The sequence below is a fragment of the Pelodiscus sinensis genome, chromosome 1 (assembly GCF_052426305.1).
Source record: "Pelodiscus sinensis isolate ZL-2025 chromosome 1, ASM5242630v1, whole genome shotgun sequence".
NCBI lineage: Eukaryota > Metazoa > Chordata > Testudines > Trionychidae > Pelodiscus > Pelodiscus sinensis.
The window spans coordinates 30,603,891-30,622,720 of NC_143052.1; the positions used below are offsets into that span (position 1 = coordinate 30,603,891).

The 18,830-nt window shown below is 45.1% G+C and overlaps 1 protein-coding gene across 4 annotated transcripts in view; it reads left to right on the top strand.

The window, feature by feature from the left end:
* Positions 1-18,830, top strand: part of CPNE8 (copine 8) — a 220,726-nt gene that overhangs the window by 96,001 nt on the left and 105,895 nt on the right. For all 4 annotated transcript variants that reach the window (XM_006120408.5, XM_014572184.4, XM_025183253.3 and 1 more), the window contains 2 exons: positions 4,169-4,232; positions 10,259-10,362. In XM_006120408.5, coding sequence (XP_006120470.1) covers positions 4,169-4,232; positions 10,259-10,362 — 168 coding nt within the window. The remainder of the gene's footprint in view (positions 1-4,168; positions 4,233-10,258; positions 10,363-18,830) is intronic.

Below are 18,830 nucleotides of genomic sequence, written 5' to 3' on the forward strand. Positions count from 1 at the left end.
GAGCGGGGCTGCGGGACCAACCGGCAGCGCCCCAGCTGCTCTGCCACAGGCGTCCAGAGAAAAGCCTAGTCTGCTGGGGGGGGGGCGTACTAGCTGCGCCCCCTCCCACCCCAGCAGACCAGGAAGACGCGGGCGGCGGACCGAGACGCACCGCGGTCCCGCCGCCGCCTGGGTCCTCCGCAGCTTTGCTCCCCGTCTCCCTGGTCTGCTGTCCCGCTGCTGGCTTTCCCCGCGACTTTGCAAAGCCTCGGGGAAGCCGGCAGCAGAGCAGCCCAGGCGCGCCTGGGTTGTCCCGCTGCCCGAGCCCCCCCGCGGCTTTGCAAAGTCTGGGGAAGCCGGCAGCGGAGCAGCCCAGGTGCGCCTGGGTTGCCCCGCTGCCCGAGCCCCCCCCCCGCGGCTTTTCAAAGCCTGGGGAAGCCAGCAGCGGAGCAGCCCAGGCGCGCCTGGGCTGCCTCGCTGCCCGAGCCCCCCGGCGGCTTTGCAAAGCCGCGGGGGGGGGAAAGGGGGGGACGCTCGGGCAGCGGCTTTGCTCTGCGTCTTCCTGGTCTGCAGACCAGGGAGACGCGGAGCAGCTTTTCTCGCCCGGAGTACACGGGCGGCAGGACCGCGAGGTCCCGCAGTCCGTGTACTCCGGGCAGCCCCGTTCGTAACTGCGGATCCGACGTAAGTCGGGGACTGCCTGTATACAATATTTTGTTTGTTCCTTGGATACTACAAAGGCTTCAGGAGCTGAGGCAATCATATGAGAGACTGATACCCATATCTATTGCTTTCTGTGTCTGGGTGAGATTCATTAACTCAGTGCACTTTTAGCCATATCTTCACTCCCCTCATTGGAAGCAGGAGAAACTTCAGATTTATTAGCTTGGATAAAATTACAACAGTGATTTTTAAGGTTCATGCTTTATGTTGTAAACTGATCACAGACAAGTGTCAGAAAGAAATTACACTTGTATAATATAATGGAGAAATAAGTGAATGTAGAGTATTTATGCCTACCTCTGAAACATCTGCCATTGACTAGTGTCACACAAGATATCTGTCCTTTATATTCCTAATTGATATGGCTCTTTGATGTAAGAATCTGTTGTGTACCTTCCTAAAATAAAAATATATTATTTCCCTTCCTATTTCTTGCAATTTTTTTAGTCTGTGCATTAAAATTTATTTTATAGCTACTGCTGCTAACATATAAACTAAACACTTTGTAGTAGGACATCACAAAAGAAAGGCATTTCAGAATATTCTAAATTGTTTTTTGAGTTTTGTCCGTGAAACAGTACTTCTTATAAGAACTATTAAATTACTTGTTTTCCCAACTTTTCAGGCTCTTTGGTTTAGCATACAAGGTGGAACAGATATAATGTCCATCCTATCCCATCTGAAGATTTTTTGCTATGTCTTCTCTAATTTAAAGCTCTAGATTAATTACTTTGTCAAATAAAATAAATGGAGCACATGAGCCATTTGCCATATTTCAAAGATACTCTCTCAGGGTATGTCTACACTACAGCGCTAGTTCGAACTAACTTAGTTCGAATTAGTTAATTCGAACTAAGCTAGTTCGAACTAACTCATCTAGAACTAAAAACTAGTTCGAACTAGCGTTTTGCTAGTTCGAACTAGCAAGTCCACATTGAGTGGACTCTGAACAGGGCTTAAGGATGGCCGGAAGCAGTGCCGGCAGGGCATAAAAGGAGGACTTAGAGCGTGGAGATGCTGTCTCAGGCTAGCCGAGGGCTGCGCTTAAAGGGTCCCGACCCCCACCCCGGACACACAGTTCTAAGGGGTGCCCCGCTTGCAAAGAAGTTCTGGCTTGGAGTGCCCTGAGTGCCCACACTGGGCACATCACACCACTCGGCCATCAGCCCGGCTGCACTTGCCGCAGGCTGCCATCTGGGGAGAGGGAGTAATTGGGGGGCTGCAGGAGAGCTTCCACCCCCAGAAGCCCGCAGAGCCAGCCCAGTCCTCCCCATCGGGGGCTCGTACCCCATTCCTCCCTCACCTCCTTCCACTTACCCTTCCTTAGCCCCCCTTCTTATTGATGTACAAAATAAAGATAACGTTTCTTCCAACATTGACTCTGTCTTAATTGAAAAAAAACTGGGGGAGACTGGGAAAAGGAGGTGGGAGAGGGGAAGAGAAAGGCTGGGAGAGGGGAGGGCAACTAACATGATCAGGGGTTGGGAACAGGTCCCAGATGAAGAAAGGCTACAGAGACTGGGACTGTTCAGCTTAGAAAAGAGGAGACGGAGGGGGGACAGGATAGAGGTCTCTAAAAGCAGGGGTTGGGTGGAGAGGGTGCATTCAGAAAAGTTCTTCCTGAGTTCCCATAAAGAAGGACTAGAGGACACCAAAGGAAAGGAATGGGTAGCAGGCTTGAAACTAGTAAGAGAAAGTTGTTGTTCTTGACAAAGCAAATAGTTAACCTGTGGAACTCCTTGCTGCAGGAGGCTGTGAAGGCTAGAACTAGAACAGAGTTGAAAGAGAAGTGAGATCAAGTCATGGAGGTTGGGTCCATGGAGTCCTATTAGCCAGAGGGTAGGAGTGGTGTCCCTGCCCAAAGTTTGTGTAAGGCTGGAGAGGGATGGCACGAGACAAATGGCTTGGTCATTGTCTTCGGTCCATCCCCTCCAGGGTCCCTAGGGTTGGCCGCTGTTGGCAGACAGGCAACTGGGCTAGATGGACCTTTGGTCTGACCCAGGACGGCCATTGTAAGCTCAGGGCTCAGTGTCGGGGGTCTCAGTGGACCCCCTTGATTTTCATGCACACCTGGTCCTGGGTGGCCAGGCTGGCAGCTCTCCTGCCCTAGACGGCCACTTTCCTGTGCCTAGTGCGGAGATCGTGGACGAGGTCCACGATGTCCGCACTAGCCCAGGAAGGTGCCCGCCTCTTGCGGTCCAGGGCAAGCTCCCGGGAGCCGCCAGCCTGGTCCCGGCAAGAGGGGGTGGGCTGGGGGGCATCGGGTGGGTGGCTCTGTGCCGTGCCAGGTGCAGGGTCTGCTAGCTGGGTGCTGGCAGGCTTGCACCTGGCATGGGCACCGTAGCCAGCCCGTGCCCCTTTAAGGGGTCCGGGGCCGGGAGGGGGGCATAGAGTTTCCCTGGTGTTGGCCAGAGTGGCCACCAGGGAAACCTGGGGAGGGCTAGCCTCCCACTAGTTCGAACTAAAGGGCTACACAGCCCTTAGTTCGAACTAGCTAGTTCGAACTAGGCGTTAGTCCTCGTAAAATGAGGTTTACCTAGTTCGAACTAAGCGCTCCGCTAGTTCGATTCAAATTCGAACTAGCGGAGCGCTAGTGTAGCACCTATTAAAGTTAGTTCGAACTAACGTCCGTTAGTTCGAACTAACTTTGTAGTGTAGACATACCCTCACTTTCTTTGGGTATGTTAGACTACATGCCTCTGACGACAGAGGCATGTAGATTAGGCTACCCGGCATAGGAAAATGAAGCGGCAATTTAAATAATCGCCGGTTCATTTAAATTTAAATGGCTGCCGAGCTGAGCCGATCAGATGTTTGTCAGCTCAGCGCGGTAGTCTGAACGCTCCGTGGTCAACATCAAAGGCATTTGTCGACCTCCCAGGTATGCCTCCTAGGATGAGGTTTACCTGGGAGGTCGACAAATGCCTTTGATGTTGACCGCGGAGCGTCCACACTACTGCGCTGAGCCGACAAACAGCTGATCAGCTCAGTGTGGCAGCCATTTAAATTTAAATGAAGCGGCAATTATTTAAATCGCTGCTTCATTTTCCTATGCTGGGTAGCCTAATCTACGTGCCTCTGTCGCCAGAGGCATGTAGTCTAGACGTACCCATTGAGTCCTATTTATTGTCTTTAACCCAAGTGCCTGAGTAGCACAGTTGAAAGACAAACACTTGTGTTTCAAGGTGCCAATTATACTATTTAAAATACAAGAAAGCCAAGTCCTCTTTCAGCAGTCTGATCAGCAATAGCACATTCTATTGTTCAGCTTGAGCTAGCTGTAGCCTGTTCAAGGAGGATATTAATTTATGGCTTTATACCTTCTAGCAATGAAATACAGATTATTTAGGATTTCCTTTATGACGAGACTTTTAAATCATGTCTGTTGAATTTTGGCTGCTGGCCTGGGTATTTTTCACTAAATGGTATTACATCATTCTGAGTTATATATTTGTTTTGTTTTCAGAGGAATTCCAGGAAAGAAATGTGGAACAATAATACTAACAGCCGAGGAGCTGAACTGTTGCAGGGTAAATAAATGCATTTGTTTCTTAAATAATTTGCTTTTATGGTACTAACTTGATCTGATATTAGACCAGTTTTTTAAAATGGGTTAAATCTTATTGCAATTTGTTATTTATTTCTTCACTTAATTGTTCTTTTCAGTCACTGTTAACCTGAATAGTAGAGAGAGATGAAAGTGAAGAACAATTTGGAGCAGAGAAGTTACTATTAAAACTACTCTGAGCCCTGGTCTATACTAGGGAGTTATTAAGAAATAGTAAGTGGAGTGTCCACACTACCAAGCCTATTATTTTGAAATAATGGGCTGGTTATTTCAAAGTCTGTACTCTTGCTTTCCTTGAGAAATAATGCTTGTTTTGAAATTACTTCAAAATAGCAGCACCAGAGCATCCATGCTAATGCTATTTCAAACTAACTACTCCCAGAGTAATTTGAAGTAATTATTCCCCAGTGCTTCCTGGGGTTCTAAGTTGACGTAGCATATCCACAATAACAGAATCTGTCTGACTAATTTCTAGGTTTTCCCGTAGTGTGGACATGTTATTTTGATTTTGTTATTTTGGGAGTTATTAAATCAGTTTCAGTTATGTTGAAATAGTTAAACCATTTACTAAGATTAATAAACTAAAAATCACACTGATTAATTTGGGAAACAGTAAGGGCATGACCACAGTAAGAAACTGTGAGTTCATGAAGGTTTTATGTCCATTATGAGCTTTTTGGGAGAGAGTGAATAGGAAGAACAGCAGTAAATAAAAGAAATCGTTGTAGTTTTTACTTTGTAATTTAAAGTTTGTCTATTTCATACTTAATGTGTGACAAGTTAAAAAAATATGTAGCAATAAATAATATTTGATGTGAAAAGGAATAGCTTCAAAAGAGGAGCTAAATTTAAAAATATTGAAAAAGATTGACCCAGACCAAGTGATGTTTGTAAGTGCCTATATATGGAACAGATGACACAGGAAAAGCTGTTGGGACTAGGAAAGGAAAGGAAGAATGAGGAGATATTATTGTTTAGAACTGTGGTCTCCAACCTTTTTACAGCCAAGGTCACTTTTTAAATGTCAGGACAAGCCAAGCTCTACCCCATCCCTTCTCCAAGACCCCACCCTCTCTGTTACCTCTCTCTCTCCATCACTTGCTGTCCTCAGCCCTTATACACTCTCAGGGTACGGCTACACTGACACACTTTTTTTTTTCATCCTTCTGTTGAAAGAGGTTTTTCTGACTTTTGGCCCATCTAAACTGTGTCAAATGTCGGAAAAACCCCTTCTTTCAGAAGGCCCCTTTTTCCTCGTAGGGTGCTGAAAGAGTGTGTTTGCTCTCCCGCTAAAAGAAAGTGAAAGAAGAAACTCATCCTTGGATGCGAAAGAGTTTTTCCGGGATACTTCTGGTATCCTGGAAAAACTTTTGTAATCTAGCCGTGGCCTCACTAGGTTGAGACAGGAGGTGCGGTCTCTGGGGTGGGAATGAGGGATTTGGGCGTGGGATGGGGTGAGAGGTGCAAGCTCTGGGAGGGAATCGGGATGCAGGAGGATGTGGAGAAGGGGATGCTGGGTTGGGGAGGGGGCTCCAGGCTGGGGAGTGTTGGGGTGAGGTGGAAGGTGGGGGTGCTGAGCAAGCCACAGGTTTGTGGATGTGAAGGTGCTGGAGTTTGGGTTGGGTGTGTGAGGGGCTCAGGGCAGGGGGGTTGGGAGTATGATGGGCTCAGGACAGAGATTTGCAATGTGTGGATATTGCAGGAGTGTTGTGGAAGAAGACTAAGGATGTGGGAGTGCAGGAGTTTGGGGATGTGAGAGGCTCAGGACGGGGTTCCAGTGAATAATCGGCTCAGATTTGGAGTCGGGGGGAGGTTGTGGGAGTGTTATGATTCTGCGGCCAAATGGGGGCTTGGCCCCAATTTGGGGCTTGTTGACCAGGCTTCATTTTTAAATAAAATACAATGTCAAACACAGAAAGTTTCAGCATTATCTTATTTATGAGAGGGGCAGGGGACCTCTTTTGAGTCAGGGTTCACTGACCCACAGAAAAGCCAATCAGGGCCACACAAGTAAGAAGCAAAAAAACAACCACTCCAAAACCCCCCAAACCTCACTAATGTGGCCCCAACTGTGCTGGTGGGTGCTGGGGCAGGGGACAGGGTGCCAGTGTGTGCTGGGGCAGGGGACAGGGTGTTGGCGCAGAGGACAGGGAGTCCACAGCACGCGCTTCCTCCCGGGACTCCTACCCCTCCGCCACCTCAGGAGGTCCCCGGCACATGCTTCCTCCCACCCCCCATGCAGGAAGATAGCAGGCAGAAGGAAGTCCCCAGTGTGCCACAGACCTGGCCTTTCAGGTACTGCGCTGGGTGTTTGGGGGAGGGGGGAGCAGCCTGTGCACTTCCTGAAACCCCAGAAATGGCATGCAGCTGTGGGACTGCCTCCCCCTCTACCCCACAGGAAGCTGGCACTACCTCCATTGTCACTGAAGGTAGCATCAGTGGGAGCTTTTTGAGGGTGGGGGAAAAGAGGAGTGTCCCGAATGCCTTGCGATAGACTGGTCGAGCCCTCCTAGTCGATCATGATCGACGGGTTGGTGACCAAGGGGTTTAGAAGAACAAGAATGATTGCTTCCTGAAAGAAGTTTTGAGGAGACTGGTAATTAGAAGATGAGAAATTTTTTTTCAAGTGTAAAAGAGAAAGTTCAAAGTCAAGAAAGCAAAAAGTATAGTGCTCAATAAAGCCAAGCATGTAGTAAATAAGGAAGTAAAATGAAATTAGGTCAGACATAAACAGGAAGGTGTATATAGTGGGCTTTAATTATTAATAATTGCTAGTTTCATGATGAATGTTTTTTTTAACTGGGTTGACTTTTTTCGGAATAATGTTTTTCACTTTCCCCCTCAGTTTTTGTAGTACAGGTTGAACCTCTGTTATGATTTTAGTTAACCAAATGTCCATTTATTATGGATGTCACAAAGTTTTCCACAGAACCATACAATTTGTTAACAGCCACTAGTCCTGGCTCTCAATGTTTTGTTATTGTTTAGCTCTAATTTACCCCTAAATGTCTTCTAAGAGCCCAGTAAACAGTGGAAGTGATGATAATGCTGTTAGACAATATTGACCTCCTAGGGTTCGGCAAATTCTCTGATTTTGGCACCAGTGAGGTCCTGAGTGCCCGATTAGAGACATTCAACCAATAGTAACTTGTTTGTATCTTTATTGATGTATCCAACATGTTATATCCTGAAAACTTACCATGATGTGTGTTTTTTGTTTTCTATTTTCTGTTAAGGTGATTTATCTATTACATATTTTGAAGAGTTTGTTTGTGCAAAATATAGTCATATTTCGTGATTACTTACAGATACCAAATTTTGCATAAACAATCCTGCTATTTAAATTAGCTTAATGCACTACTTTTTATGCTAGAATATGGTGAGTGAAAGGCTTAAATAATTATTTTTGTTTTTCATCTGAAAAAATTCATGACTATTGAGTTCATAAAAATATTTAACAAAATTCAAATCGAGTCACCTATTCAACTGTCATTTTAATGCAAAGAAAAATTTTACTGTGACAAATCACAAAATAATTAGTTACGGAAAAAGTAATGGAAGCTTTATGAGTTTATGATTCAAATTTACTATGTGTGGTAATTATTCAATAAAATTAATAATTTTGAAATTGAAATCCTACAAATTTATAACTGTTCTTTTACTTCTTTTTTGCAAGCACATTAATAAAAACGTCTATTACATATAGGAAAGTTCAAGAAATTAAATATAAGTGTAATCTACACAAAATGACTTTGCCTAGTCAACGACGGCCGTCGCTTGCTAGTTTAAAATATTTTTATTAAGAAGCCTATATTTTGTGCCTTTATTTCTAGCTTACTATGGGTTGTATAGCCAACTGCAGAGCAGCAACTATTTCAAATTGCATCTAGTCCTAAAATGTAAATAATTATATAGATTATTCATTGCCTTTGACACTTCAGCACATTCCAAATCTAGTGATCTTCAGGGTACAGTTTCTTTTTCATGTGGCCTCTGCACAATCATATTCTTCAAGATTTGCCAACACTGTGGCTTGGCCTGAGGGAATCTTCCAGTAGCAGAATGTTGTTATACACTCTGCCTCTCTCCTCATGACTCTGCGCATTTGGAGGGTGGAGGCTACAAAAGAAGGTGTGGTATGCCAACCATCTCAGTTCCTTCCAAATGTGACAGCAAATGGAGTAGGGCCCCACTTTAGGTTCTTTAACATAGATTTATTCCCTGTGCCACCACCTTCTTTAGTTGTGAGTTTTGGAAGGTACTGTGGGCAAGGTAGCCATATTGGCCTTCCCTCTAGGTATTATTCTGAATTTCAAAGGGTTGAAGAAAGGCAGACACAAAGGAAACATTCTCCCAAAAGGATTCAAGGGAAATGTTCTGCACTAGAGGTTAGACTTGCCATGACCAAGAGATCTGTCTCAAGCACATTGTCTAAAGTAGAACTCTAGAAGAGCCTATTAAACCTCACACTTTAGATCCAGATCCAGATGTTCAAACTTTTCCACATAAAGGTGCATTATCTTCTTCCTCTCCTTGCAGCATATATGTTCCAGTTTCACAACGTTATAGAAATAATGTCTGCTATCTTAAACATCTTTTGGGTTATGTAAAAGGAAACTTATACACTTAATTTTCAATATTCTGAATTAATGTTTCTCCTAAAGGATGATCTTGTGAATTCTAGGACATTTATTACAGCTAGCAAAAAACTGATTAAACTCATGATAAGGACAAGCAGTTTCTTTAAAAAAGCAAACTATGTGAACTGCCTTCTGACATCTTTTTCTTGCTGATCCTTCCAGTTTCAGATTCGTTGGTATCGGTGCCTCCTGCCTGAAGAGATAAAGAGGGGGTTTTTTTTGGGAAAATGAGGGGATTATGCGTATTATTTGTAAAGGTGTGCCTCAGTTTACTTGTGTAATATTCTCTTGTCTGAATGCATAGTTTAAGTCAAAGGAAGCTGAAATGGAGAACTGAACAGAAAATAAACCAATGGCAAAGACAAGACATTATCATAAGCAATACCAATATCTCCTGGCTGGGTGTCCACTAGACTGACCATTTACTCTTCTTGGGCCCAATATAGAATCAAAGCATATAATATCTTAAAGATGCTAACTTAGCAGTGATGGAGGGAGGAAAGAAAGGGTTGTTAGCAAACTGAACCTGACACATGAGCTGAATGAGTTACAGACAGAAGCTTCAGCAAGCACTTTGATTCTCCCAGCCTAGAGAGGGAGGTAATTAGGTTGAAATAACTGAGAACTAATATCTTACTCACGCTTGGTAACATTATGGTTTCTTTGTCTTACATAACAATATGCACGTTTTAAAGACGAGGCCTCTAAAGAACTGGCTAAAAGGACACTATATTCCAATTACAGACGCTATCCAGAGGTGTGTTCCTATCCTCATTCAACCCTGCTACTCTGTCAACCAGAGTATACCCAGATGTTTCCAGTCTAGCTGAGAGCTTATTGCAAAAATTTAATTGTCGGTGGAAGATCAAATAGGAAAAATTCCCATATCATTATTCTAGATTTAAGCAGTTATAAGCAATACCACACTGATATTTTGTATGAACAAGCAAACTGTGGAAAGAAATGAAGGTTACTCACCTGTAACTAGAATTCTTCCAGATGAACTCTGCATATTTGATCTCCCCATCCACATTCAGATTCTTAATTTGGACTTTGCATTCAAGAAGATGATGGAAGGAACTAAGAGATTTGATGCCAAGTCTTCCTGTTATAGTCCTGCCTTCCAAATAGTCTGCACCAAAATGGGTCTGAGAGCACTTTAGTGAGTACTATTTCTAGAAGCTATAACTGGGCCAAGCTGCACTGTCAGCATATCTGAAGAATGTGTATACGTAGAGGTTATTTCAAAGTGAGTAATCGTAAGTGTTAAAATATAAATTATCTGCTTTATTCCCAAGATGACATGCTGTGCATAATTTGTGTCTTTTTTTTATTTTATTTTTTTTAGGATTCAGTACTTATGCAGTTTTGTGCAAACAAGTTAGACAAGAAGGACTTCTTTGGGAAATCTGATCCTTTCCTAGTATTTTATCGAAGCAATGAAGATGGCAGGTAGCTGTTTAGCAACAAAATTATAAAGACAGTAGGGAGTGTATTTGTGACTATCTGATTATGGCATCTTATAATACATAGTTATTGCATTTTGGTGATGTTTGGCAGACTGTTCTAGTTCATTTTGTAACCTTATAACATTTGTTTGGAATATAGTTAACTATTTCAACAAGTTCATTTACCTAATCTAGGTAATGTTATGGAAGTGCAGAAATAAGACCATTTTAACCATTAAAATAATGTAACTAAAGAATTGTAAAAATAGCTTTACTCATAAACCTAGAGCGCTATGAAAAATGGCATGGAATATATTACCATGGAAAATAATCATATGGTATGTTTTAAATTTTAATAGAATTCTAGAGGAAAAACATGTGTGGAAAAAATATATTAATGCGATTATTTGATAAGAATTCTTTTACTACAAGCTTGGAGACATATTTTACTTTTTCATTAGAATCCTGAGGGAAGAAGACTATGAACTCAATTTCAAAACCTCACAGTACACAAGTGCTTTTCTGATGTGTCTTCTACATTCATGCATAAGACACTAAAATAGATTTTTATCTGTGGCTTTCCACTCCGGAAATATCTGATCTAGTAGTTCCTGGTCTAGGGACTGTTTATGCGGCTCCACTAGCAATTGACTTAATGATTTTCTGGAGTAATCTTTTCTGGGATACTGCTCATTCTCACCCAAGAATGCAGCAGTCCAGAGGCTAGTCATGCCTGATGATGGGTCCTTTGGGAATCTAGCCTTACTAGCAAATTGTGGCGCATGAGCTGTTTTGTATGAATAGCTGTGGCCAAGTACGGTACCTCTTTGAAGCAGTTTGCTTCTACATATCAGCTATGAAGATTATAAACTGCATTAGGAAAATACTTAGGGCCCTATTAAAAAATTGCAGACCTTTCTTTCCTCTCCATTCTACTGATGCATTCACATGGTCAATAAACCTTTAGTGAGGAATGCTCTGAATTATTGTAAGTGTGGCTGAGCCCTGTGCATAAGAACCATAGCCTATAAGATAGTTATAATTACCTTTGTATCCTGATGAGTGACCACAATGATCCTTTTATTTCTTACTTCCCTGTAGCATTGCCACCTGTCCAGATTTTCCCAGGATCATCCGTTTTTTGGTGTAGCTGCCTTAGGAAACTTGTAAAAGTGTTCAGTGTGCACATGCCCAGAAGTCCAGTTTTATTAGCTAAGCATCATCCCGGCTGCCCAGGTTTTTTGTACCTCAGAGGTGACAACCTTACTAGCCCCTTAAATCTGATTATAATGGAGCACACTTCAGAACTCCGGTGAGAAGCTGGATCGATACTCCCAGCTTGACTTAGAGTTTCAGGTCCTCTGTCACAATAACAAGGATAAAATAAGATCTATGGAGCTTAGGAAAGTATTTGATGAACCTGGTAAACAAGAAACTATTATTTTCATCAGCCCCATCACCCTTAGAATCATAGAATCATAGAACTGGAAGGGATCTCAAAGAGGTCATCAAGTCCAGTCCCCTGCCCATCATGGTAGCACCAAGCACCATCTAGATCATCCTTGACAGGTGTCTGTCTAATATGCTCTTAAATATCTCCTGTGATGGAGATTCCATAACCTCCTCATCAATTTATTCTAGTGTTTAGCCGTCCTGAGAGGAAGTTTTTCCTAATGTCCATCCTAAACCTCCCTTGTGCAGTTTAAGTCCATTGATTCTTGTCCTATCCTCAGAGGCCAAGGAGAACAATTTTTCTCCCTCCTGCTTGTGACACCCTTTTAGAAATGTGAAAACCGCTATAATGTCCCCCCTCAGTCTTTTCTAAATTAAACAAGCCCATTTCTTTCAGTCTTCCTTCATAAGTCATGTTTTCTAGACCTTTAATCATATTTGTTGCTCTTCTCTGGACCTTCTCCAATTTGTCCACATCTTTCTTGAAATGTGGTGCCCATAACTGGACACAGTACTCCAGTTGAGGCCTAATCAGTGCAGATTATAGCGGAAGAATGGCTTCTTCTTCGGGTAGTGTCCCCATGAATGCTCCACTGTGGATGTCGAACTCGTCCCGGCACCACAGATCAGAGCTCTTCAAGCTGTTGTCTGTCGGACCACACATGCGTGGTGGCCATCTTGCGGCTTTTCATGCCGTTATCGGTCGCGCAGTCCGGCCCTACCAGTTCCTCTTAACCGTCTTCGGGCACAGACGGAGAAACAGCTCCCTCTTGTGTCATTCTTCACAGAACCTGAAAGGAGATAATTTAAGCCTTTGTAACAGTCAATATTTCAGTAGTTAGTTAAATTGTTGTTAGCGCGTTTAAAAAAACATTTTTTAAATCGTTGTTAGTCTTAGGTAGCTTGTTGAAATACCTGGCTCTCCAGGCTTCAAGAAGTGTGTGGCATGCAAGGACTCCATGCCCGCTTCAGATGGACATTCATCTTGTATAAGATGTCTTGGTGAAGGGCACATTCCGCAGAAGTTCCCCCACTGCTCAAAGCTGACGGCCAGGGCATATAGAGACTGAGAGATGCGACTCAGAATGTTACTGTTGGACAAGGCCCTTCGGTCACTGTCAGGCCCCTCCGTTGAGCCATCACAGCACGTCTCATCTAATGTGGTGCATAAAAGGAAAGCTCCATCCCCATCTCGCTCCCTACCACTGACCAGAGTGAGTACAGGTGATAAGCCAGGCACCTCAGGAATGACGGAAAAACACGGGCATAGCACATTAGTGCTGAACCCCGCTGAACGCACAGCGCACTGCCTTAAGGCGACTTTGGCACCATTGGCACAGACATCATCAGTACCGAGTCAGGCAGCAGCGGCACCCTCGCCGGCAGACATCCCAGCACTGAGAGCCCAGGCACTGACTACGTCGGCACCCAGCCCGCTGGCACCAATGCCTTCGCCCATGCTGACTCCACCACCGGTACCAAGAGCATCTTCCCCGGTGCTGATTACTACCACGGCACCGAGTGCTTCGCATGCTACTCAGGCAGCACCCGCATATGCAGATCTGACCTATTCCAGTGTGATAACTCCTAGGTTGACACCTCCCGCATCGCCACCGTCTCAGGATTCGGCACCGATTAGAGTTAGAAAGAAGGCACACAGGCTGCCTACTCCATCGCTTAGCTCTGAGCCAGAAGCTTTCTCTCCTGAGCCACCGTCTCCACCAGTGCATTCATCTCATGTAATTCATCGCACCTCTCCTTCACAATACCATGTACACAGTATCTCTCCTCATCCAAGGCATCATTATTACCACCGTTACTATCTGCCATCATATTCTTAGGGGAGCTCCAGATCACCGAGATCTGCCTCATACCGCAGGTCTCTTCTCTACACACACCATTACAGACGTGATCAAGACTATTCACTATACCACGATGACCGTTGGCGTAGACTCCATGCTCCTACTGAACTTTCACTATGCTCGTCTGCTCTCTCGAGAGCCATATCACCGTCACCGGCTCCCTCATCCGTTGTACCGCATATGAGCAGGTCTGCTTCTCTGGGGGTAGATAAGCTTCCTATGCCCTCCAGCAAACAACTAGCGGTAGCCCAGAACATTATGGAAGAGACTGTCCTACCTTGCGAGACTGACGATTCTCACCACCGATCCCCCACGGATGTGGCTTCATCTTCCCCTGATGATGCCATATTCCAGGGAGACACCTCACCAACTGACAACCTCAAGGACTTCCAAGAGCTTTTTAAAAGCGTCACTGAGAGCCAGAAAGTCCAACTGGCAGAGGTCCAGAAGAAGCAACACCATCTGCTGGGGAACCTCCATCCATCTCATTCGTCAAGAATTGCCCTACCATTAGATGAGGTGATAATGGAAATACCTGATGATGTCTGGCAAACTCCAGCCTCAGCTCTACTCGCTAACAAGAAGGCAGACAAAAAGTACTTTGTCTCAGCCAACGGGATGGAATTCTTGTTTAACCACTCCCAACTGAATTCCCTCATTTTGGATGTGGCTCAACAGAGGGCTAAGGCACCTCAGTACAAAAGCTCCTCAGGGGACAAGGATGTTAAGAGGCTTGACTTGTTTGGCAGGAAGGTGTATTTGTCTGCCACACTGTCACTTCGTATGGCAAATTACTCGGCCTTATTAGCCAATCATAGTTTCGATAATTATTCCAAGCTTGTCCCTCTTCTTGAACACCTCCCTGAAACCAAGTGCCAAATACTAAAGGTAGTTATACAAGAAGGATTCACCTCTTCCTGCTCAGTGCTCCACTGCTCCCCAGACCGCAGGAACATCCGTGGTCATGTAGAGGGCTTCTTGGCTACATATGGCCGCAGTTCCCAAAGAGCTTCAAAGCAGGGTTGAGGACTTGTCTGCAAATAAATTTTGCTTATTGAAGGGCAAGGCAGACCAGGTCCTTCACTTAGGGAAAGACACCCATACCTCTCTGAGGACATTAGAGATGTGTACACCACCCTTCAGATGAAGACCGTGTATGCCCTATCAGAGACAAAGGCCTTTCCCATATGTCCCACCTCGGAGGTAATATGAACCTCAGAGGGGAAGACCGCGTCCCCAGAGGCGTCATCCACAACCACCTAGACCAGCTCATCAGCAGTCAAACAAGTAGCAGGTTTGACAGGAGCATTGAGGGATTGCAGACCATTCCATTGTTACCCAGTTCCAATATCACCAAAGCGCTTTTCCATCATCGCATGAGGCCTTTCAAGATCGTTGGGCCACAATAACATCCGATCGGTGAGTCATGCAGCTCATAACATCAGGCTACGTGATCCCATTTCTATCCCACCTTCTACTACCCCTCCCCTCTCCTACCTCTCTCTTCAGGGACCCTTCTCACAAATCTCTTCTCACTCAAGAGATGACCCACCTATTTGACATAGGAGTGATAGAGAGGGTACCCCAAGTGTTTGAGGGCAGGGGTTTTTACTCCCATTATTTTCTGACAGAGAAAAAGTCAGAGGGCTGGAGGCCTGTTCTCGACCTTAAACAGTTGAATCAATATATCTGTAAACAGCGCTTCAGAATGGTGACCCTAGCAACCATCATACCTGCACTGGAGCAACACGACTGGTTTGCATCCCTCGATCTGCAGGATGTCTGCTTACATATTACTAGTCACCTGGCCCACAGGAGATTCCTGTGCTTCCTAGTAGGCACCAGGCATTACCAATACAAGATCCTTCCATTTGGCCTATCATCGGCCCCGAGAATCTTCTCAAAGACTCTCTCTGTAGTAGCGGCATTTCTTCTTTGGCTAGGAATCATCATTTTTCCATATCTGGACAACTGCCTCCTCAGAGCTCCTTCTTTCAAAGAAGCATTATGAGGTCCCTGTTCTTCTTTCAAAGAAGTCACTACTATGAGGTCCCTGTTCGACGCCTTGGGATTCATAGTCAACATTCTAAAGTCCTCCCTTTTCCCACAACAGTCCATAGAGTTCATAGGAGCCTGCCTCGATTCCATCACGGCTCACGCCTACCTACCTGCTACTAGATTCCTGGCCATCCAGGATCTTGCACCGGTCATTATGACAAGTCCCACCATCAGCATTCTTACATGCCTGCGACTCTTCGGGTATATGGCGGCAACTACATACATCATGGCCAATGCGAGACTCCACCTTCGCTGTCTTTATCACTGGATATCCAAAATAAACGCCCCCAGCAAGCACAACGTGCACAGGACAGTGACAGTACCCACCCTGGTCAGAGAATCCCTCACCTGGTGGACTATTCCTCGCAACATGTTAACAGGTATCACCTTTCACAAATGTCAGCCCACGGTTCAGCTCACGACCGATGCCTCCCTCCCTGGGATGGGGAGCACACACACAACACAGTCAAGCTCAAGGCCACTGGTCGCTTCAGGAGTCCCTCCTCCATATAAATCTTCTTGAGTTATGGGCGGTCTGCAATGCTTGTAGACACTTCCTCTTTATTATTCGCAACCAAATGGTGAGGATACTAACGGACAATATTACAACCGTTTATTATATAAACAGACAAGGAGAAGCTTGTTCCCACTCCCTATGCAGGGAAGCGATCTGACTGGAATTTCTGCAACCAGCACAATGTAACCCTCGCAGCAACTTACCTCCCAGGAGAGGACAACATCACAGTGGATGCACTAAGCAGGCGATTTGCCCAGCTGCAACACAAATGAGAAATAAATCTGCACGTTCTACGTACTATTTTTGACAAGTGGGCTTACCTGACAGTTGACGTATTTGCCACCCAGCACAACAGCAAATGCGTGCACTATTGCTCGAGAGCGGGCATCAGCCTAGCATCCAGAGGCGACGCCTTCCTCTACAACTGGGGCCATCGTCTAATGTACACATTCCCCCTATCCCGTTAATCCCCAGAGTTCTGGAGAAGATTGTCCAGGGACAAGGCGACGGTGATCTTAATAGTACCATTCTGGCCGCACCAGACTTGGTTTCCTTACCTGTCCTGAATGTCTCATCATCTTCCGTTCCGTCTTTCCAATCGACCCGATCTTCTCATTCGGGATCATGGGCAAACAATCCATCTGCAGCCACACCACCTCGCTCTCTCCGCATGGCTCCTAACTGGTTCAAGCAGTCAGAGATGAGTTGCTCCCAGTAAGTCAGGAACATTCTCCTACGTAGCAGAAAATCCTCGACACGTACCACTTACCAACACAAATGGCACAGATTCCAGCAGTGGTGTTCATCTTGCAACCTGGATCCCATTAGAGGTCCACTACAGGCAATATTCGAGTATATCTTGCACCTTAAGCAAGCTGGACTCACTTTCTCCTCCTTGAAGGTGCACTTAGCTGCCATTTCGGCCTTTCAACAGCCTATAGAAGGATTCACTGTCTTCTCTCATCCAACTACAAAGAGATTCTTTAAAGGCCTTATCAACCTTTTTCCTGAACACAGACGACCTCCGGACACATGGAATTTAGAGTTAGTGCTACATCTGCTAATGCGGCCACCAATTGAGCTGTTGGCTACATGTGACCTCGGTATGTTGACAATGAAAGTCGTAATTCTCCTGGCTATCACTTCTGCCTAGAGAGTAGGAGAATTAGTGGCCCTCACAGCTAATCCCCCCCCTACACTGTCTTTACACCACAAGCGGTTATCCTGCATCCTCAACCATTATTTCTACCAAAGGTTAATTCCACCTTCTATATAAATGAACCAATTGTATTACCAGTGTTCTATCCTAAACCTCACAACTCAAGAACACCAATCAAGACTACACTCCTTGGACTTACACAGAGCCCTGGCCTTTTACATTGAAAGAACCCACGAGTTGCTCAAGTCACATCTGCTGATCTCCATGACTACCGTTCTAAGGGTAGCCCACTTTCCTCGCAATGAATTTCCAAAATAATTGTCTCCTGCATAAGATGATGCTATGAGTTACGGAAGGTACCACTTCCGCACACCCTCACGGCTCACTCCACTAGAGATATGGCCTTTTCAGTGGCTTTCCTCAAGGGAGTTCCCCTGAAGGACATTTACCGAGCAGCTACCTGGTCGTCGGATTTTACATTCGCAAAGCACTACGCGCTACAAAACATTCTTATGACTAACGCAGCCATAGCCACCGCAGTGCTATCCACGGCGGCAACCTACTGACTCCAACTCTGCCACCTTATTTCGGCTACTGCTGTGAAGTCACCCACAGTGGAGCACCCACGGAGACACTACCCGAAGAAGAAGTTACTCACCTTGTGCAGTAACGATAGTTCTTCGAGGTGTGTCCCCCCATGGATGCTCCACTACCCACCCTCCTCCCCTCTTTGGAGTCTGTTCTTTCTGTCTTTCAGACCTTGACAATTAGGAGGAACTGGTGGGGCCAGACCGCACGACTGAAAACGGCGTGAAAAGCTGCAAGATGGCCGCTGTGCATGCACAGTCCCACAGATAACAGCTTGAAGATCTCCGAACTGTGGTGCCGGGATGAGCCCGATACCCACAGTAGAGCACACACCTCAAAGAACCATCGTTACTGCACAAGGTGAGTAACTTCTTCTCGTATCTTGCTCACAACACTCCTGTTAATGCATCCCAGAATCATGTTTGCTTTTTCTGCAACAGCATTACACTGTTGACTCATATTTACCTTGTGATCCCTAGATCCTTTTCTGCAGTACTCCTTCCTAGACAGTCGCTTCCCATTCAGTATGTGTGAGACTGATTGTTCCTTCCTAAGTGAAGTTCTTTGCATTTGTCCTTATTAAACTTCATCCTATTTACCTCAGACCTTTTTTCCAGTTTATCCAGATCATTTTGCCCCTATTCTCCAAAGCACTTGCAACCCCTCCCATCTTTGTATCATCTGCAAACTTAATAAGCGTACTCTCTATGCTCTATGCCAATATTTAAATCGTTGATGAAGATATTGAACAGAACCGTCCCAAAACAGACCCCTGCATAACCTCGTTTGTTATGCCCTTCCAGCATGATTGTGAATTGTTAATAACTACTCCGTGA